This window comes from Cercospora kikuchii (genome assembly GCF_019650295.1).
Source record: "Cercospora kikuchii DNA, contig_00009, whole genome shotgun sequence".
Classification (NCBI taxonomy): domain Eukaryota; kingdom Fungi; phylum Ascomycota; class Dothideomycetes; order Mycosphaerellales; family Mycosphaerellaceae; genus Cercospora; species Cercospora kikuchii.
The window spans coordinates 2,062,499-2,083,545 of NW_025408590.1; the positions used below are offsets into that span (position 1 = coordinate 2,062,499).

The following is a 21,047-nucleotide window of genomic DNA, read 5'->3' on the forward strand; positions in this document are numbered from 1 at the left end:
ATAGATGGTTGCAAGATCCACTATATCGCTGCTGACGACGATCTAGACTGCCCATGATGCAATGTCTCCGAAAAGCGGGGTCGACGACGACATCTCCAAAAGCATCTCCAAAAGCATCAAACCCATTGGGGGCAACAAATATCAAGACAGTCCAGAGTCTCAACAGAAAATCCAATCAGAAGCATAGCATAGCAGTATTTCAAGATGTCCTCTGAATTAGCAGAAACCTACGATCACGACGGCAAACCTGTCAAACATGGCCGTGCTCGCGTCAATGGCATTCGCCTACACTACATCACTGCCGGATCCGGTCCTCCTCTTCTACTTCTGCACGGCACGCCCAAGAACAGCTTCTACTGGTATCGGGTCTTCCCACTTTTGACACCACACTTCACAATTGTGGCCCCGGACTTGAGAGGTTTCGGCTACACGGACAAACCACCTTCAACGGATGGCTACGATTCGAAGGAACAGGCTGCAGACGTGGCAGATCTGATGACACAGCTTGGACACGAGAAGTTCTATCTACATGGTGAGGACCGTGGAGCAGATTACGCGTATGCTGTGGCAGGACTGTATCGCGACCGAGTGCTGAAACTGAGTTTTTGCGAGATGCTGTTGAGCGGACTAGGACTGGAAGAGAGTAACCTTTGGAGCCCGCAGAATGTGACTGCACAGTATGAGATGCGAGGTGTCTGGTGTTGGGTAAGCATTCCCTTTCCCATTCTTATTATCCTCCTGCCCTATTCTCGCTGACGATGTACCGCAGCACCTCTCCTTCTTCTACATCCCCCACATCCCCGAAATGCTCATCCAAGGCCACGAGCGCGAATTCTGGGAAATGTTCATCAAACAAGAATGCTACAACCCCTGCATGATCGAGCCCAAAGCTCTCGACCACTGGATCGAATGCGTCAAACAGCCCGGCACTCTCCGCGGTATCTTGGAAACTTATCGAGCTGGTTTCAAGAATGGTGAAATCAACCAGGAACTCGCGAAGACGAAATTGACGATACCGGTTATGACAATCGGTGCTCCGGAGTTCTTTGGGCCGACGGTGAAGGAATGTGCGGATAAGTTTGCGGAGAATGTGGTGAAAAGTGAGATTTATGAGGAGTGTGGGCATAGTCTTGCGTTGGAGAAGCCAGAGAGGTTGGCGAAGGATTTGATTGGGTTTTTCTTGAAGTAGCAGTCTTCGTATTAGCTCTCCGTCTGGACCTCTGGTGGCTTTCATCGTCAGCATATATCAGATAAAAGAGGTATGATCAGTAGATCTTACATGTTGATGTCGACCCATCATGCCGGCTTCCGCAAAAACCGCAAAAAGTCTCTCTCGCTCTTCCGCAACGCCGATGCCGCTGCCTCCTTCTGCTCAGCGGATAGCGCAGGATCGTTCATGGTGGTACCGAGGTCTTTCGACCTGGTGCGTTGTCAGCACAGTCGCCAACAAATGCCGAATTGGTATCTTGCTCACCTCGAGTTGGGCGCACGCGCTCTCTCTACATTCGCCTCGACAAATTCCTTTGTCTGACGCCTCGTCGCAGTGGCCTGCTCGTTGACGGCGGACGACCAGCGGTCGGGGCTCTTGGTGCCTGGCTCGGCGGCGAAAGTTCCAATTCGCGGCATGGTGTTCTGCATCCCCGTGTTAGCCTGTCAATGTCTCGTCAAAACCTTCCTCAGCGCTGCCACCTGGCAGGACTGTGCGGCGCTGAAAGCTTACCTCTGGTCGGTGCGAGAGATGGTTGGAATGCGGAAGACGTTTGTGATGAACAAAGAGGACTCCGTAGCTTGGAGGATTTACTTGGACCCTGATTGGCCGAGAACACAATGTCAATGGGCGTGACAAAGAACGTTGCCTCAGGCAGTCGATCTGGACGCTGGGAAGCAGAATCGCGAACAATATCAAGCCCATCTCAACGACCAATTCGCCGCACGCATGACTACCGCTATTCTATTCCAGGAAATGATCCACTTCTCCCCAAAGAACGCCCCAATCTAGCCTCTCCACTTTCATCCAGATATATACCTCCCATCCCCTCCCTCTTGGCTCTCCTCCTCATCAATAATCAAAACACAAATCTTCACAAGAAGAAACCACCTACCAACATTCACAATGGGCCGCAAACAACCTTACAGCTTCATCAACCCCAACGGAACCATCGGCTGTTCCATCCTCAACTCCGAATCCGCGCTCCGCGAGGAATGCGTCTTGGAGATTACAGTCTACAAGAGCAGGTCTTCGGCACCAAAGGCTCCTGGCTGCACGATTCTCCGTATCGATGAGAGTTTGATGGAGGAGTGCATTGATGGATTGCAAGTTTACAAGAGCAGGTCTTCGGCACCGAAGGCTCCGGGATGTGTTGTGCTTTAGAGAGAACATAAACATGAGCGAGAAGAGAGCAAGAAAGGATTGTGATTTGAGAGGCGGATGGGGGAAATGATTTAGATTTGAGATGATCGTGGGTCTGTGCGATCGATGTTCGGGAGAGGACATGTATTTGATACTATTGCTTTGAGCTATTCAATCAAGAGGACGTAGCTGTTGCGAAAGCGATAGCTATGCTGTCTATGATTCTATCGTTCTATCATTCTGATTCGTGCGCTAATCTATCACTCATTGGGTATCTTTCGTGTCAGTCTAGCCAGGATATGCTTTGCCTCAGCAGTAGAGGATCATGTATGCCGTAAGGAGAAGCCCCAGGACTCCAGCGAGAAGCATCGTCTTACCCTCCGACGCGATTTCCAGAGCTGTCGCATCCTGCTCCAGATCTGTCTCCTGTACTTCCGCCTCAACCGACTGGCCTGCTGCGATCTTCTCGGCAGTCTGCTCTGCTCCGTCTTCTGCAATTCCGTTTTGCTGAAGCTCCACAGTCTTCTCTTGGCTCTTGACTGCTTGCTGGAGCTGCTTCCCATCTGCATTCATCACTCCGAACAGCTCAGCACTAAGAATGGCTTCCTCCTCTCGGTCTCGCTCTGCCCAGCGCGAGTACAGCACCGGGTCCAGCAGATGGATCATGCCCTCTTCTCTCGCCTTCCTGGCCATTGCTTCCGTCCATTCGTAGTGCATCGCCTTCGCCTTCCACTTGCCACCACCCAATCTCATCGCCAGCGCCGTCTCGAGAAGCTCTTTCAGAGTGCGAGCCGAGGTGCTGGCAATCGCCACGCCGATCGGGTACAGGGGAAATAAAGTGCTGGGCTTTGAGAACTTGACGATGATTAGGAGTGGCTCATATGGAGAAAGGAGCATTTCGTTAGCATGTGGGGAGGTCTGGCAGAACGATCGGGCATTGGCGATAGAACCAGAGTCGTTGAGGGTGAAGGCTACCTCGCGGGTCGGTACAGTGCGCTCGTAGACGAAATCGATCTCGTTGGGGATGCGGGAGTGGTAGAGGCCTGTCCTGCTATCGAGCTCGAGCAGGCTTTCGTTGAAGTCGACTTTCGACCACCTTGGATCTGGCGGCTTGTAATCTAGGTCGAGCTTGGGATGGTCTGCCCAATATTGCAAGGTAGAGGCGCTAACCTCTCCTGCGCTGGAGGCTTCAGCTTGCTCGCCGAGATCTTGCTCGGGTGAGTCGTGTGCCTTCTCACTGCCGCTGCTTGGAGCAGAAGAAACACTGTTCTCACTGTTCTCAGGCGTAGGTAGTTTCCAGCTAGATTTGGTGTCCTCATCTCCCGTTATGATAACAACCTCGTCTTCTTCATCTTCTTCGTGTTCCTCTCCTTCGTCTTGGTCGTCTTTCTGTCCTTCGTCTTCCTCTCCGTCGGCCTGGTACTCATTCTCTTCCTCACTGTCGGACCACTGAGGCGCCTTGCGTGCCAAACGAGTGCGTGGTGCCAGTCCGCCAATCGCCTTTTTATACTTCACCGGATTGCCCTGAACAATGGCTGGCTCAGAATCCACAGGCGGCAGCGTGAACCGACTGTAATGGTTAGAGCCTTGACTGTCGATGCTTGCAGAGCTATCTTGATCAATCTCTGCCGGCTTGGAAGAAATGTGGTGAGCTTGGACGAAGTTTCGAAACTCTTGGCTATTGGCGCCTGCGCCGACGGCCTTACGAGCTTTCTTGAGCGTTTCTCGAGGAATTGAGGATGAGAGTTGGCGACTCCACTGGTACAGATCTTCTTCGTCTGCGGCTCGAGTGATGGGTGCCATGGCCATGTCTGAGGATGCCGCGACTTGTTGCGAGCCTTTGGTGGCTGGTCGCATGATTGACGGATCGATCTTCGGAAGAGGTGGTACTGCAGTTGATGAAGCCATTGTTTGTGACATGTTGCCGGTCTGCAGAGATTGATGTGATTGATTGTTTAACTTCGGTGTCGCGGTCGTTCGTGTTCGGCGTGCTGACATTGCGGTGAAAATTGAGGATGTAGAGTTGTATGAAGAGGGGATACGAATTCAAGTCATGGCCTGTATTTTTATGCTGGCGCGAAGGTGATGCGACAGTGTGAATGTTTGGAGTCTCACATGTAACAAAGCCATTGTTGTCGGTGAATGAGGCTGCTTGTTTGATCACATGACAAGGACTTTGTGTCACTCGAGACGGATGCAGGGTTTCGATCTCTGTCCTTGAACCATGCAAACCTGATGCTCGTATTGTCCAGCTAATGCCATTGTCAGAAGATGGTGGTCAGAGTCATGTGAAGCTGCGGCCAGAGGTCTGCCTCACATGGTCAGCCTTGCCGGCGCTGCTTCTGTGGGCGAAATCGTTTTCGTTCAGGATTGTCGGGACCAGCAATGCCATTGATCTCTCTTGGAGGGCCAGGAGGAGATGAGCTACTCTCATGTCTCGATGACGCGACTGGCAGAAGGCAGGTCTCAACAAGATGGTTCGCTGGCCCGGTGCCGAACCTCGAAGTTGGAATTTGTTGCTTGGACGGGCGGTTTCGCTTTGCATGCTGTCCTCTCGATGACAGAAGATAGTCCCAGATTGTGGCAATCGTTGGCGTTGAAGGCTACTGTATCATTGAGATACGACGCATTGATACTGCTCCTTCGCAAGACGAAGAATCCCAGAAAGCTCCGTGCGGAAGCTCGATGTCGAAGCGTGCTGTGTTGCGCGTGGTTCTTCTACTAGCGATAGTCCTCCATCCATAATGATCGTGACATAGCACGGCTGTAACTCATGCTCGACGCTTAGAAACGAAACACATCTCACCGTTTCTCTGCTGGACGATGAGCATTGGGCGCATTCGAGAAACATTCTCGATCAGCTATGCGGTGCACTGAGCGTTGGAGCTCGTGGAGAGTAGCTGTCTTCTCATGTGCTTGCTCCTCGGCCAAGGTGTCTCCAGAAACCACGGCCCCGTCGTTCCCCGACGCACAAGTCCACGAGCTTCTTGAGAAGGGCGTATCATAATGCCAGCGTATGCTGCAATCGGACCGGAAAGCGACAGCTGCTGTGTATTGATCGACGGCTCGCTCTATCAATCCGAACCCATTGAACTCAAGTCATCTGCACTTGTGAAAGCGTGCTGAGGTCCAGACTTGTTGAGTCATGAGTGGCATGACATTCCCTGATTTTATCAGTGTGCCATGCTCCCAAGGCTGATCACGTAGAGATTTGAAGCATATGGTATCTTGATGGCTTCCTGACAGGCAGCTTGAGAGAGCCACCGAGAACGACGGGCTTGTATTTTCGCTGTGCCATGCATAACAGCTGCGTCGCTCTGATCCCCAAGGATGACGGTGTTGCAGGATAGATTGACCTGAAATGCCCCTGGTGTCTCACTGATCGTTGAATACCGGAGGCCGAGCCCGAGAATTGTCCATGTCCACAAGCCAAGGACCTTCTTAGGTTAAGAGGAGCGACCAAGCCCAGCAGTCTCTGACACCCGTTGGCTTGAACGAGTGTATTGACCCGGGGGAACGAGTGACGCGGCGGTCTCTCAGGTCCAGCAAGTCGAGAGTTATTAGCAGCATTTGGCGATGTGTCGGCTTGGAGAGAGTATATGTTTCAGAAGCACAGAGGAGCAGACGCTCTCTCCGACTGGGAGCACTGAGCGACTTTTACGGTATTCGGTGGCTCGTTGGCCCAAAGACCCGTGTGAACCCAGAAGCATGAAGCGCAAGAAGCATTTCCAGCAAAGACAGGCGAGCAGTCTCAAGAGCATCTGGAGATTTGTTGGCTTGAAAAGACATATTGCTCCAGAAGCAGATACTAGCAGACGACTTCTCTTCGAGATCAATGAACAAGCTTGACAGTTTTTCACGGTTCGTTGGCCTGGCGTGATGTGTTGATCCAGAAGCAAAGACAGCAGCAGGCAAACTCTGGTGACAAACCTTGCGCCGACCTCAACGCATCTCGTATCTTGCTGGCTTGGAAAGGAACGTTGCAGCAGAGATAGTGAGATCAAGATGCGCTCTCTGATGTAGAATGCGGAGCAACCTGAATGATATCTTGAGGTTTGCTGGCAGTAAGAGTTACATTGTAGCGGAGATGAAGGGTTGAAGACGCATCCTCAGGCGAAAATCCTCGAGTAACTTGGAGGTCGTTGCGTCGTTTGCTGGCTTGCAGACTCTTATTGAAATGGAGATACGAAGATCAGGCCACGCTCTCAAGAGAATTTGGTTGAGCGAACGCAATGGTAACTGGAAATCTGATGGCTTGGAAAGGCGCCGCCCAGCAGAGATGGAGGGAGTAAAACGCGCTTTCAGGTAACCAGCTTTGGACAAATCTAGCTGCATCTCGTAGCTTGTCGCCTTGAGAACCTGCTTTCCAGCAGAGATATGGGATCCCAGCTCGGTTCTCAGGTGGAGTGTGTTGAGCAGTCTCAGACGCATTTGCTGATGTGTTGGCTTGAAGTAGTCTGCAGAGACGGAGCAACGCGCAGCAAAACACGTTCTCAGATGGATGCCAGAGAACAATTCACGTGGTGTCTGGTCGTCCGTTCGCGTGAAAGGGTGTCTTGATTCCACAAGCACAGTGATTAGTGTGAGTGTGCTGAATACCACCGACGACTCATCATCCTCGCTCTGAACAATTGACGTGTCGATTCGCAAGCTGCCTTGTGATTGATTGGCAAGATGTTGTCGAAAAGGCTTGAAGAAGTCCGAGAGCGGGAGCCTCCAGCTGGCACCAGGCGGGCAATGACTTTCCACATCCTGGCCCCAGACTGACGGCCCCCGACTCGGAAAGGGGGTTTGGTAACGCAGTTTTCCTTCTGCAGCGTGTAGGTCCCCGGTTCTTCTCTGGGAACCACCCATAAAGCCTTGGTGGTGGGTCTGTCGCGTGAAGAGCTTTGCTCGCTCTGTCGAAAATGGAGAAATTGGCGCAGATTCCAAGTCCAGTGGGCGCTCCGAGAGTCCACGCAAGATCGAAACCAGGCCTCCTTCCACCATGGTGCCATGCAGCTGGACCTTGCGAGAGAGAGTCAGCCGGAAGCGCGTGTGGCTCGTGGTGTTACCCGTTCATTGCCATCACTCGTCCGCCATCACCTCAGGCGAAAGAGAAGCACACGTAATCCACGTGTCCTATCTCTGACTCCCATCGTGCTATGTTGGCGTGATCGTCGGCCAACCGATTGCCTTCGCACAATGCTCGCTGAACGTGCTGCATGTGCACCGTGATGCCCATTCCGTTGAGCTCGCGAATTATCTCCACAATCTCGTTCTCGAGCGGGTCGTTCCAGGTCTGACCCAGCCGCCAGTACTCCCACGCGAGATCTCCTATCGTGAAAGTCGAATCGACCCGCAGAACGACGACGTCGACTTCGCCTGTGGCGGCCCAGTTGCTCTGCGCGAAGTCGAGAGCGAACAAGACTCCCTTCTTCTCAGCATCTCGTGCGGCCTGGCCTCCAGATGCAGCGGAGCCTTGTGGCATGTGGCCCAGGGCCATGGCGCGGCAGTGCCACTCCACGCCGTCCAGAAACAAGAAACTACAGCCGCCGTGGCCGCTCTGCTGAGACCAGGAGCCGTCGGTGAAGATCTCGACCACGCGGCTTGGCTCAGGCCGGTGGTAGTTGGAGGAGAAGTTGTGAACGTGTCGTCGCTGTGCCATGGCTGTTCTCTGTCAGTCGTTCTGTCAAGGAATTAATGGCTTCTGAGAACTGCTTGCCTTCTGATGTCTGTCGTTCGTTGGAGAAAAGAGGAAGCGAAGCGGAAGAGGGGCGAAGTAAACAGCGCGGCTGCAGCTCACGCACCTGCAGCGCGCGCGCGAACAAGTTGCGCTCACATTAGTTTCACGTCTGCCTGTAACGGTCGCTCCATGGCGAGGTCGGCTTCAATGGCATCGAATGTGCAGCCAACAGAATGAAACGATTGAAGACTGTTGGGAGAGCGGTGAGATTGACAGATAAATCAATTCAATAGCTACAGAAGTGATGAGATGTTCGCATCAACCCGCACCTTGCTCGGTGAACTCAGCTGGGACGAAGGCTTGCCAAATTGATGTGATGAGATTTGATCTGGGCTGCTCTTGCTGACCGAAGTCATGTCTTTCGAAGCTCTCACGAAGTCTGCGTGAGCAGGAGAGTCGAGTGACTGTGAGTGCCGTTGCCAACTGCCAATGCCATTGTCGCCTAAAGGCCAGCGCTCCCCCGGACAGCAGCGTGTTGATGGAGAAGAAGAGAAGAAAGTGCGAGAAAGATGGCTGGCCTTTTGTGCCTGCGAAGCATGTGCCAGCCTTGGCGCACGTGCTGTTGTCATGACGGCGAGGTGTGCTGGGAGGACGCGACGGAGACAGTGCCTCGAAAAGAAAGTAATGGGTTCAATAGACATTTGAGGCACAGAATGGCGCGCTGTAGCAGAGAAATGTCCGACTGCAGTGCACCTTGCTCCTTGACCTCGAAGAGACGAAGGAACATAGGCAGTAGTGTTTTGATTTGGGCTGCTCTCGCTGGCAAGTGTCCAGCCAAGTCTCTCAACATCTCATGGATCGTTGCTCGAAAGCAGCGATGAGAGCGAAGCGACCGCAAGCGCCGTGATGTTCTGAACGAACGAACCTGTGAACCCTTGAGGAAGAGAAGGGGAAGGAAGCGAGCGACGAAAGAACGGGATTGTGTTGTTGTGCCAAGCCGCCGATCCGCACTTTCGGCGACACGACTGAGGTAACGCTGACGATGCGGCTAATCGCAAGGTGAGCAGTAGGACAGTGACAAGAAGATGGCATTGGTATTAAGAACTATCAAAGACAACGAGGAATGTCCGCTCTGAATTTTCACCATGCTCAATGAACTCAACGAGCACAACTGGAACAAGAAAGCGTTTTCAATCTAGGCAACTCTTGCTGATGAAAGTGTTCAGCCAGGTCGTTCAGAACATCTCATGGAATCGTCGCCCGAAGGCAGCGACGAGAGCTAAGTGACCGCGAGTGCCAATATCCAAGTGCTGCGTGCGGTCCATACCGCCAAGTGCTGTAACCAAGCCATTGTCAACAAATTGACACTCCCGCTCACCAATCTTCTGAAGAGAAAGAAGAAGAAGGGAAGAAAGTGGGAAGAGGGCGGCGGCTGTTTTGTGCGCGAGGAAGCTTGGGGCAGGCTTGGCCGACGCTTGCGTTGCTGCCTGAGTTTTGACGTCGAGGCTGCGTCGCGAGGTGAACAGCTGCAGGGCGGAAAGTCTATTGCTGCCTTCAGATGCTGCTTGGGGGGTGATGGTGTAGCCGTTCAGGTCGTGGAGTGGCCTCCTTGGACGCTTTCGTTATAAAGTACGCAGGCCGGCATCGAGAGGGCATCGCAGCATGGCACACCGGAGGACAGACGAGCATCTAAAGCGCCCAGTCTTGAAGTTGTGGAATTCTCTGATCTGCGAATCCAAGCCCACAGGTAGCGAAGTTCTCGCGCCGCGTTGGTGAACATTCATTCTGCGAAGGCTCCCAAACATATGCGGTTCCACAGTGTTCAGACAGGTCACAGCCGTCACAATTCCGCTGCCATACACGCAACCCGTCTATGAGCACCTTGACTCGATCTCGATTGCCTGCCTTCGGAGACCTGCTCCCTTTGACGGTCTGCTCGCTTGCCCGTTGGCGCAGCAAGCAGCGTCCGCAAACATTGAGCTTGCTCAATACCCCTATGCCTCGCTAATGACCCATTGCTTTCTACTCAATCTTCATCGTATATCACACATCTCTTTATGCATGCGTTACTCCCCATTTACTGTTTTGTTGGCGAATGTGAAGCATGAAGCGTTGCGGACCCCTGTCCAGTGAATGGCGCTAGTATCTTGTCACAAGCTGCGCCGGTCTGCCTTCTCTTCGATATATTCCCTACGCTTACGACCTTCGCTCTTCTTCATTACCCAGCAATACACCTGCGCCAGCCCGAGCTTTACAGAACGATCCCGCTTTCGACACCTCTCTTCTCCTGCTCGCTTCTTTCCGCACCAACAAAATGCTTTCCCAGCTCGTCGCTCGATCGAAGGCCACCGCATCCACAGCAGACATAGACACAATGCTTTACACCCTCCCTTCGCGCCTCTGCGTTCTCATCGAGCGATACGCCGTCCAAGGACAGGACGACAAGAAGTACGTCCTGCGCGCAGTCACGGAGAAAGAAGCCGAGCAGATATCCACGTGCCTTCGCCTCGATGCCAAGAAGGTAAACTCACAGTATTTTCCATACTCCTTATTCGCTAATATCTTCAAGACGACCACATACCTCGCAAAGAACATCCGCCTCCACATCGACCTGGCGCAGGACTACAGCATCACTCAGCGCGACCCACTCCAGCTGTACCGTCCGATGTCCTCCCACCTTCCTGAAGCCGCGTTTGACCAGATCGAATCATTCAGCATCTGCGAGCCATACCTCTGGCGGTACACAGACCTCACGGGAAAACCGCCGCATGAGCACAACTACCTGCGTCGCTGGACGATCAATTTCTGCCGTCGATTCTCGCTCCTGCAGCAGCGATACCTGTGGGCCACTGATGCGGCGCTCGACGGAGAAAACACTTTGTGGGAGTATTTCGAGCCACCAGCATTGAGCGCGTCTTCCACGGCCGTGGCTTCGATCCCGTCTCGCGTTGCGAGGGAATCACAGTGGATGCTGCAAGACGAGATCCTGCCAAAGCTTCAGAAGACGCTCAAGATCTTCAATGATATCGAGGTCGGTGGAAAGCTCACTGCGGAGATGATGTGGTTTTTGCAGGATGACATGAAGTTCTGGACGTGGATGGGAGCGGATGAGAATGGTGATGATATCCAGGAGTGGGATATGCAGGATGACGTGGCATATGTGAATCGAGGCAGAGAAGAGGCGGCGCGGTGCTATCGAAGCGCGACGAGGAAGGGTGCTGAGGGTGTGTGGAAGAATTGTAAGAAGTGGTGAGGGCCACGGACATGATTACTCGTGTGGAGGCGTTGGCAAACGATCGAAGTGTCTCTGCAAAACTGGGCCACTGAAAGGCGGAAGCAAGGCGATGGTCATACGCGTGGTATAGAAGACTAGACATAGAGCGATGAACTATGCTATGGTTTCGAATGTGCCTCACCCATTCCACTTCCTTTGTCTTCCAAATGCGGAGGCGGGCGCCATACCGCGCAGCAGGCCTTTGTATGACCTCCTTTCATCAATGCGTTCCTCGAGTAGTGAACCATTTCCATTCTTCACCGTGTGATCAATCTGTATGATATTGAGAAACGACATAACGTTCCGCCCATACGCCCATACCCGTAGGACTGCCAATATCTCTTAGCCGCCAGAGCTCCAGTAGATCCTCTCGATACTCATCAACGGCCCCCTACGTCATTTGATCAATATATATCCGCCCTTCACTGCTGCCTTCAACCAAAACAGCCGCGATGGTGTAGTGGAAAGCATATCAGAGGGTTAAAGTCCCAGTCACCCAGGTGGCTTCGGCGACCGCTGGCAACGGCACCGTCTTAGTCTGACTGGGCGGGATTGGCGACCCATATCTGATGACCTCAGTTCAATTCTGAGTCGCGGCAATCTTTTTTGGTGTTTTTTTTTGCCATACTGCGGCGGTGAAGCGCGACGGTGGACCACACGCAATTGTCTCGCTGTCTAAATTGGAGACTCTTTTTTGATGCAGCGCTATGTGAATATCACGGACTGATGATAATTTGGATGGAGGTGGAAGCATTGTTTTCCCGCCGTCGGTTGTGACGCGGATATCGACACATACTTCTCGGCCAAGGACCATTTTTGCAGCTCGCTGCAGCACTACCGCCAACTTCGCAGCGGCGAAGGCGTGCTTCAAGCAGCCCGATAGAATGATTACATTACATGTTCAATATTTGAGACATTCGGCGAGGGAGGGTAATGCAGGCAAGGCTTCGATAGACGCCGCTCAACATGTAGCCAGGGGCTCTCTCGGACAAGTGAGCACTCAGGGAACAGACGAGTGGTAGAATCAAATTCGATCCGCGCGGGTCATCAGTGACAAGACAGAAGGTCTGGCTGAGACATCCAGAAGCTGCTGCTATTTGCCTTGTCACACATGTCATCACCGATGCTCGCGGAAATGCAGGTCTTCGCGGCGAGCCGCGCCGTAAAGCAAGACCTGGTGCACGAGTTTGTTGAAAGAGATAGCTCCGCTGCTAATTTGGGGAGCATGAGCCTTCAGCGCCCACATTCAGCTGCATGTAAAAGTCATCATATCGGGAAACGAAGCAAAAAAAACTGTGAAGGGGCCAATCCTTGGCAACCATAAATGTCGCAAAACACAAGGCAAAACAGCTTTCATAGTAAAATCGCACGACAGATCATTATCTCCACTGCTCGTTCGCAGGTAGTGACTCCCGCATCTGCGTCCTCAATGGCAAAATCCACCACCATGCCGCGGAGCGGTGGTGGTGCAAAAAAAAAAAGATAATTCGCATCACCGAAAAGTCCAAAAAGAATATTTGTCGAGGGCCAGATTCGAACTGACGTTATCAGGAACCGTGTAGAACCACCATTGCCAATCGCCTTTGCCGTGCCATGCCGCCTCCGTCGCTCGCCTTTGGGGAACTTTACAGGCCTGATGTGTTGACCACTACACTACCTCGACATTATATTGATAATGTAATCGCCATTGGCGCCAGATATATTGCTCAATGGCGTGGCAAAGGAAAGAGCGGCCGAGATTCGGTGGTGCGGGCTTTGCGAGAGGAGGATGGGCAGAGAGAGGTGGGCTTGGGCTGCCCTTCGGCGCACACGTCGACAGGTTCACACGAATAACATTTCGACAACGACATCAGGACCACACGCGCGCCCTCTAAGAACTTCCAGTATCACCATCGCGGCCGTCTTTGCTTCAGGAGGCATGGTGTTGCCACTGCTGACGGGGGCAAGACGGACACACCGATGGCTGGCGGCCGGCGACATCAGTGAACACTTGCGGCAGATGTCGAGATCAACCACCAGCACCGGCAAAACTGTTTGTCTACTCAAGAGAGATACCCAGGTTCATAGAGGTATCCAGTGCAAAGGCGCAGGGTTGATGCCCAGCCTCGTACTAGCTGATGCCTTCTTGATTCAGTGCCGATTGACAAAGACCTCATACGATCGCATCGTACCAAAGCCACGCAACAAGAGACAACTTCCCGAGCGTGCAGGCGCCGCACCTTCGCACCCGCTCATCTCAGGCTTCACCTTCCAATTAGCTTGCACACGACGCAAAGCCTTTTGAGCCGACGAAAGGAAGAGTGGCGTGGGCATCAATCCGTTGCAGGTGTTTCTCGTGTTCTGAGACAGTCGGAGGAACAGCGTGGAGAAGAATAGCTACTACATCTCAGAGCTGCGAGCGCGGATGAAGGTCTCCCTTCCACGACGGCTTTGAGCTCGGATTCGCTGGGTCAACGTGAATGCACTTCGAGCGCCTGATGACCGGTTAGATGTACGGACGAGATACGCGGGAGCATTGGATGGGCGTCTGCACATGACCAAAGGTGCAGATGTGAAGACGCAAGGACACTGTGGCAGCTCGATCTTGTCTACAAATATGTCTACACACAGATACATGGGAAGCTACTTGATCCGTGCAACAGGTCCAAACCAGGTCTCATGTAAACTGCTCCCCAAACAAGCATCCATAACCTCCTCCGCACTCTTTTCCCTGACATCTACAGCCTGTGCCGAACTCCTCCAATGATTGAACGAAACCGTCACGAATTTCACCTCCGCCTCTCTCGCCAACTCCACAATCACTTCCGCAAGCCTCAGATACCTACTTCCAGCATCATTTGCGTTCCCACCCTCCACTTCCTCCGCCGTCTTCCTCTTCAACTGTGGTCCCCTCCCATACAGCACCCACTCATCGACCTTCAAACAGACATGCAGTGTTCTCAAATTCGGACACAGGACTGCCAGCCGTTTCAAATTTTCCGCCTCTTTGTTCAGACTCAAGACATCGTTTCCGCTCTTCCACAATTTCCCAGAAATTCTGGAGGCGAAAGGCTGACTGAAGGGCGCTCGCATATCCGAGATGCTGACGACCAGCTCTACATGCACGAGATTCCGCAGCAAAGGCTCCGGATTGCCAGTCATGATCATCTGCGAAGTTCCAGATGTGAACTCTAGTCTGCTGGCTGAGCCACGAATGTCGCTGAGATGGAGAAGGATGATGTTGGATTCGAGGAATTGGTGTTTCGCGATACGATAGAGGCGGCTGCAGCATCGGAAGGGCGTCAGTAGGCCACGGAGTGTTTTCGAGATTTGTTCAGAGATCAGGCCTGGAGGCGGATGCTGAAGGTAGGACGTTGTTTTGGTGATCGGAGGAGGGGGCTGGTGGGTCATGGCATAGCTGCAGATGTGGGCGAGAAGCTCGTCGGAGAGCGAGAGCAGAGTTGTGGCCGGCATTATATCCTCAATAACAGGTCGTACCCGAAGCCAGAGCGTTTACGACTTCTAATATTGCTGTCCTGAGCTTGTAAGTCGCGGTTCTGGCTCCGTGGCTGGACTCTCAGAGGTTCTCTGCTGGTGCTGAATTTACTGGGCCTCAGTGTTCTCTGAAGGTCCAGGAGCTATCCAAATTGCCAACAGCCAAGTCCCAATGGATGTTGGGAGCGTGATAAAAACAGTAGAAGTCAATGACGTGCATGGGGAGGAGCAGCAGAGGTCGGATCAAGCTCGTCGGCTGTCCCGAAGTCTGTCGGCAATTCATCCAGCCCATGCTTCACCACGACTTGATGCCTTAGGCATCAACATTGGACTGACTTTGAACCCATCGATCAACGCTCGTTGTGATGCAGTAGGCAGGATCCATGCGTCTGCAGCCTGATGATGTTGCTCGCAAATCAGCCCAGCTTTCTCTCTGATGTACCGCGAGCCAGATTGGGTCATTGACCTTCTTTCGACTCGTCGACGGTGATGAGGGAAAGCGGCATATAACTTGCATGCCTGCGTGAGAAAAAAGCCGAGCGCCTGCCTCTGCAGCTTTGCGATGGCTAGTACGTAATCTTGCTATGTCACAGAGATCCAGTTCGCCAGAAGCATTGGCACTTTCGATCTGTTTGTCCAGCTTGGTTGTGACAAAGTAATCGACGGCTCTTGGACTGGCTGCAGCTTTGGCAAAGATCTGACACCTGTGGCAAGGAAGCGACAGAGTTTATCATCACCAGGAGTTTGGATTTCTTCCAGGTATGAAGTCTCGTGAAGCTCGCCGCCCATGTCATCGATGCAGATCCTTATTGTCAGTCGAGAGAGGTATGAAGAAGTCCTAGAGCCACTACAGTGTCAGAATGATCAGCGACATTAGGGTCACTTCTCGTACCCGTTCAACGTTATCGAATGGGAAGCGCAAGTTGCCTGTGCTGCTGATAGTCGAGAGTCCTCTGGGAAGCACAAACCTGCTGGACCCTCTATTGTCCTGACCATCGCTGCCAACAGCTGATCGCAGGGCATCATCGTGTTCCTCGGTCAACATCTGCACTAGATAGTATACCGCCTCTTCTCTCTCTCGAGTATTGCATCCGAACTGCTCTTCCGCCGCTTCTCCTCTTCTAGGGAGTTTTCAACGGCCAGCTGCCACGCCGCAGGATTCTTTGCCATAGTCTTGTTATCTGGTATTGCATATCTCTGACGCTGTTCTTTCTTCCTCTTGGCCCGTCTCTTATTTTCTTCCCGCTCCTTCTGGTCTGTCAAAGCCGGCTCTCAGATCAGCAGATAACCGAATCAGGCCCGACATGGTCATCGAACGCATGTAGACAGGCGGCTTGCCGGATGCGTGGCTCGAGCTTGACTGTGGGCTGCGGAGCGCGTGGCGGCTTGCAGAGGAAGATGAAGCGATCAGCTTTCGGCGGTAGGTTTAGTGTTGGGTCTGGCAGACTGGAATGTGGTTCGAGGGCGGAGACTGGAATTCGATGTCCACACTGTGTTGGCATCGTATTGGCGCCTACGCGAGGACTGTGGTACGCATTTAGGGATGAAAGAAAATGCCATCGAGGATGAAAGAAGTTCTGCGTCCTGGCGTTCTGAATTCAGGCTCCAGGTCGCTCGCTTTGTGCTCTCAGTGACAGAGCTACGGCGTCCACACCTTGATATCCGTGCGAGTCAACGACAAGGGCACAGATTAGCTCATCAATGTGTTCATCCACTCCTGCATCCATGTTGATGGACGCATTCATCACAGTGTTTGCCCAGGGACGACCCCATGGAGGATCAACGAAGCGGTAGGCGAGCCAGAGTAAATTCCGTATGGAGAGCGACACAGGACAGCGAAGATTTTGGATGTACGTTGGATATGCAAATATAATGAAATGACAGCCCTTTCAGTGAAACATTACCCCCCAGATTGTGCTGTTGAAGAAATGTGTGTGATGATACTGGATGAAAGTTTGTTTATTCGTGAAGGATGCGATTCTATTCATGCTGCCCATGCGCTGGGTTTGTGCTCTATGCTAGATGCAGTAGTATGTATGAAGGTCGTTAGATGATACCCTTTTGCCCTAGTCCCAAATGCGATGTCGGGCCAGTACAAGTCCTGCTGGCTGCCCGTGCTTCAAGCTTCTCCAGGAAGCAAGAAGTTCCACCTGTCTCTCCAGGTTGTCTGTCAATTGCTGCGCGTGCTGAACATGTCAGGCTTGTTCCTCTTCTATGCGTGATGCTACAGCTTACTGAGCCTGATCCATCTCATCCGCATCATCGCTCTCGTCTTCGGTTGGTGGCCAGTCTTCGTCTGGATGACCACTGCGACGAACGTACTCGTCGTCATCCATTGTCCACAAAGCGGGAGGCGGTCGAGTGCCAATGAGGTCGCTATTGGTGTGCACCATCCGCCGCCATTCGAAGCCAAGGATCGTATCACCGTGAGTTCGCTCGAACTTGTGGAAGTGGAGAGCCATCCTCCAGATATTGTCCTTGTGCTGCAAGAATGCGTCTCGAGTCTGAGCGGGTGCACCAGGCAGCAACATGGTAGCCTGTGCTTGCCTCAGTGGAGCGAAACTGTTGGCGAAGGTCGTGTTAATGGTCAACGTAGTCTGGCGGAGCTCAATCTTGTCGAGGCTTGGGAAGTAATCGTCAATCTCTGTGATCGCGAGATCAAGCGACTTCTTGATGTTCTGGTCTGGCAGATGCTCGTATTCTGGCGCAAGACGTTGCATGCTGCCCAATGCAACAAGCGACCACTCCACCAGTTCCCAATCTGCAGTATCGCAGAACTTCATCATCCCCAGTGGATCGTACCGAGGACGGCGGTGGTCTTTGTGGTGGACTTCTGGTCCGGTGCCTTCGAGTAGCGTTCGACGGACTCGGAAGTTTGCCAGGATTCTTCGGATACGAGCTCTCTCGAATCCTGGTTCGTCGATGTCAGTCCATGCATCAAAGTATTCTTCGAACTCAGCAAGATCGTGATGCTTCAGGTTGAAGCCGAAGGTCTGGAAAGATCCCTGATTCTTCTGTGCTGCTCGGTCGCGACGAGAGGCATGATACACCTCTGGGTGGAGATTGTGTCCAGGAACAGCTCCGCCGTAGTGGTGTTCCTCAAGCAGACGCATCTTGTATGTGAAGTCGACCTGTTCGTGGTGGAACATCTGGAGGCTGCGAATGGCTTCGGTTACAGCCTTCGGTGTTTTTGGGTACCAGCTAAGCATGTCGTACATGCGGACTGGCTCAGTGGCTGCGCACACCACCTCTTGGCAGTGTTCTCTGAACTTCTCAGCGTCAGTAGGGTCTGCCTTCTTCCACTTTTCACAAGCCTTGGCAAAGTTGGCGAGCAGTGGTTTCTCCATCTTGTGGTGCTCTCGACGCTGGTCGTCGACTGCGTCGATCCGATCGTTCGCCTTCTTGTCTCGGGCTCTCTCGGCCTCTTGGAGCTGCATCATCTCAGCGTGCTCCTCCAAGGCGTCTTGTAGGTGCTCGAGGACCTCAATTTCTTCTTCCGTGAGTTGCGGTCCCTCAGGAGATGGAGGCGGTGCTGGGGTCGGGTCCTCTCCTTCCAAACTGGTGTTCAGGAAGAGGTTGGGGGTGCGGCGACGACGAGCGGCATTGCCAATCGCACGCTGCTCAGAGAGATCCCAAGTGACGTGGCGGCCGCCTTGGGAAGGCTCTCGTCCTGGGGGGCCACGTTGGCCTGGTCCACGAGTACGTGGCATGTCGAAAGTTGATAGAAAGCGGTGGTGACTGTGCTGCTGTTGCTCGGTTCGTTTTGCTTGAGCTGTGGCAGCAGTGGTAGCTCTGTTTGGTTAGTTGTTTGGATGAGAAGTGTAGGATTGCAGAGGAAGAGCTTGCTTTTAACCCTTCGGTAAGCCTGCGAGCGTAAACACAATACAGTTCTTCTCGCAGACATTAACTTGCGAGCGCGCACAATGCCATTGTCTAACTACGGATGGGGTTGCTTTGTACACGCAGCGAAGGAGCTACATTGTCTATTATGTGCGTCCCGCGGTACAATGATGCGCGCCCCGCGATACAATAATGACCAATAACCTCAGTCATTTGAGCGATAGCAGGCTCTTGTCATCTCTTGGATCACCATTCATCGAACTCATCACGTATTAAGGATGCGGTTTCTTAACACGAAACGAGAAACGAGGAAGGGGGATTCCTGGCCGACTGGCTATTCGAGACAGCATGTAAAAATCCGCGAGCTGCATGAAAGGAAAACTCAGAACTAAATCAGTCTACCTTGTGGAGTCCATCTCCGCAGCTTATACGATTGAAACAATATTATGTGGGGGAAGTAGGAGAGTTTTTCGTTTTCTTAACGATGTGATTGTATTCATGCTTCTCATCATGCGATGCCCGAAGTCTATGCAAAATTCTGTGCCAAAATATCTATGCCAAACAGAAATGAAAGCTCCTATTCTCAGCTGCCATTGCGTTGCGCAGCTGTTGGTGATCCTGCACGCTGCTCATGCCCCAAATACCATTCAAAGGGCAAAAGGATTGGCCTGTCTCTTCGGGTGGTCTGTCAATTGCTCGATGCTTCAGCGTTTGAGCCTGATCTGGTCGTCTTGCGTCAAAGTGTCATGGCTCATGGAGACTAGTCCACAATCGCTGCGTCCATGATGGCATCGTTCACCTCGGCCTCGGCCTCGTCCTCGCTCTCAGGCCAGCCTTCATCGGGATGACCAGAGCGACGAAGGTACTCTTCGTCGTCTTCGTCAGTCCACAAGACAGGAGGTGCTACAGAGGTGATGTCGTCGATGTATTCGCGTTGTAGCTGGCGCCACTCCGGACCAAGGAGATCGCCATGATCCTTCTCGAACTTGTCGAAGTCTCTACTCATCGCCCAGACTTTTTCCTGCATCTCGTAGAGACGATTACGGCCCGCCACGTCCGCGCCGTCACGCCGCAACTGCGCGAGATGTTGCCGAAGGGACGGAAGACGAGGGGTATAGTCTAGAGCGATCTGTCGCTTCAAGTCGAAGTAGCCGACGGTGTCGATCTTGCGGGCGTACTCGGCTATCGTATGGATCGTGGATTCGAGGAGCTGTGGAACCGACGCATCAGCATGTTGCTTGTACTCAGGCCGAAGTTGCGCAAGAAGAGCGAGTGCGTCGACCGACCATGCGATCATGTCCCAATTTGCCGTGTGGCAGAACTTGTTGATCGAGTACTCGTGGTAACGCGGGCGGCGGCCATCATCGTGACGAGCTTGGAAACCCGTGGCCTCGAGAAGCGTACGACGAACCATGAAATTGCCCAGAATGGCCTGTAAACGGGGGATCTCGCGGCCTTGAAACTCGTTCTCCAGCTGGTTCTCCTGGAACTTAGCGAGGTCAGGATGCTTGAGGTTAAATCCAAAGATCTCGTAGGGAATACCATCGCCTTTGGTCTTAGCTCGGTCTCGATGGGCAGTAAGATACGTTTCTGCGTCGAGACCGTGCCTGGGCATAGCGCCTTCGAGCTTCTCCTCGAAGCAAGCGATGTGGTACAGCAGCTCGGCATCCTTGTGTGCGTACGTCTGCATGTCCTCGATGGCGATTCTCACCATTGGCGCAAGTCCCGGAAACCAGCGGAGCATGTCGACACGACGTGCCGATCCAGTTGTGGCTAGTTCGGCAGCTCTCATATGAACCTCGAACTTCGCATGTCTCTCTGGTTGTACTGCCTTCCACACATTCATCTCCGCGTTGAAACTGGCAACAAGTCTGTCTGCGTGAGAAGCTAGTTGGGCGCGCATGCCTTGAAGCTGTTCGATGCGTTGCGCGATGGTGTGCTCACGCCTTATCTCCTCTTCGGCCGCGGCGAGCCGGCTCTCTTCTTCCATGGCTAGTCCCATCTCGTAGAGCTCCTCGCACGTGGGAAGACGGGGACCCAGAAGGTCGTTCATGCGGGTTTCGTCGTCTTCTAAACTGGTGTTCAGGTAGAGATCCGCTGTTTGGCCGCGCCTGACATTTCGGTTGGTCGCCCGGTCTCCAGGATGGGTAAACCGTACACGGCGCGGTCCTCGTGGGCGTGGCATGGTTGCGGATCGATTGATCCGGTCTGTTCGTTCGTTGTACTGCTGTTGCTCAATCGGTTGTGCTTGAGCTGTGGTAACAGTAGTAGTTTTCTCGTGCTGGTTGTTTGTATGGGAGAAGAGAAGTGCAAAATTGCAGAAGAAGAGCTTGCCTTTAACCCTCCGGCGACGCTGTGAGCGTGAATACATCACGCTTCTCCTCGCAGACATTAGCTTGCGAGCGCACACAATGCCTTTGTCCGTCGCGAGCGTTCACTTTGGC

General features: G+C 53.0%; 9 protein-coding genes across 9 annotated transcripts; 3 read left to right on the top strand and 6 right to left on the bottom strand.

Moving 5' to 3' along the window:
- Positions 1 to 204: 204 nt before the first annotated feature.
- Positions 205 to 1,189, top strand: CKM354_001290700 (uncharacterized protein; the record flags this gene model as incomplete). The annotated part of the gene is made up of 2 exons (XM_044808442.1): positions 205 to 705; positions 770 to 1,189. 2 exons carry the CDS (start codon positions 205 to 207, stop codon positions 1,187 to 1,189), a joined length of 921 nt encoding a protein of 306 aa, XP_044664377.1.
- A 107-nt stretch (positions 1,190 to 1,296) lies between these two features.
- CKM354_001290800 (uncharacterized protein) lies at positions 1,297 to 1,626 on the bottom strand (the record flags this gene model as incomplete). The annotated part of the gene is made up of 2 exons (XM_044808443.1): positions 1,297 to 1,420; positions 1,475 to 1,626. 2 exons carry the CDS (start codon positions 1,624 to 1,626, stop codon positions 1,297 to 1,299), a joined length of 276 nt encoding a protein of 91 aa, XP_044664378.1.
- A 487-nt stretch (positions 1,627 to 2,113) lies between these two features.
- Positions 2,114 to 2,371, top strand: CKM354_001290900 (uncharacterized protein; the record flags this gene model as incomplete). The annotated part of the gene is made up of 1 exon (XM_044808444.1): positions 2,114 to 2,371. One exon carries the CDS (start codon positions 2,114 to 2,116, stop codon positions 2,369 to 2,371), a length of 258 nt encoding a protein of 85 aa, XP_044664379.1.
- A 288-nt stretch (positions 2,372 to 2,659) lies between these two features.
- On the bottom strand, positions 2,660 to 4,270 carry CKM354_001291000 (uncharacterized protein; the record flags this gene model as incomplete). The annotated part of the gene is made up of 1 exon (XM_044808445.1): positions 2,660 to 4,270. One exon carries the CDS (start codon positions 4,268 to 4,270, stop codon positions 2,660 to 2,662), a length of 1,611 nt encoding a protein of 536 aa, XP_044664380.1.
- A 3,166-nt stretch (positions 4,271 to 7,436) lies between these two features.
- Positions 7,437 to 7,997, bottom strand: CKM354_001291100 (uncharacterized protein; the record flags this gene model as incomplete). Its single annotated transcript, XM_044808446.1, has 1 exon — positions 7,437 to 7,997. The coding sequence occupies one exon, from the start codon at positions 7,995 to 7,997 to the stop codon at positions 7,437 to 7,439; it is 561 nt and encodes a 186-aa protein (XP_044664381.1).
- A 2,392-nt stretch (positions 7,998 to 10,389) lies between these two features.
- CKM354_001291200 (uncharacterized protein) lies at positions 10,390 to 11,268 on the top strand (the record flags this gene model as incomplete). Its single annotated transcript, XM_044808447.1, has 1 exon — positions 10,390 to 11,268. The coding sequence occupies one exon, from the start codon at positions 10,390 to 10,392 to the stop codon at positions 11,266 to 11,268; it is 879 nt and encodes a 292-aa protein (XP_044664382.1).
- Positions 11,269 to 13,911: 2,643 nt separating this feature from the next.
- Positions 13,912 to 14,742, bottom strand: CKM354_001291300 (uncharacterized protein; the record flags this gene model as incomplete). Its single annotated transcript, XM_044808448.1, has 1 exon — positions 13,912 to 14,742. One exon carries the CDS (start codon positions 14,740 to 14,742, stop codon positions 13,912 to 13,914), a length of 831 nt encoding a protein of 276 aa, XP_044664383.1.
- A 2,252-nt stretch (positions 14,743 to 16,994) lies between these two features.
- On the bottom strand, positions 16,995 to 18,473 carry CKM354_001291400 (uncharacterized protein; the record flags this gene model as incomplete). The annotated part of the gene is made up of 1 exon (XM_044808449.1): positions 16,995 to 18,473. One exon carries the CDS (start codon positions 18,471 to 18,473, stop codon positions 16,995 to 16,997), a length of 1,479 nt encoding a protein of 492 aa, XP_044664384.1.
- Positions 18,474 to 19,363: 890 nt separating this feature from the next.
- On the bottom strand, positions 19,364 to 20,788 carry CKM354_001291500 (uncharacterized protein; the record flags this gene model as incomplete). Its single annotated transcript, XM_044808450.1, has 1 exon — positions 19,364 to 20,788. The coding sequence occupies one exon, from the start codon at positions 20,786 to 20,788 to the stop codon at positions 19,364 to 19,366; it is 1,425 nt and encodes a 474-aa protein (XP_044664385.1).
- Between the last annotated feature and the right edge of the window lie 259 nt (positions 20,789 to 21,047).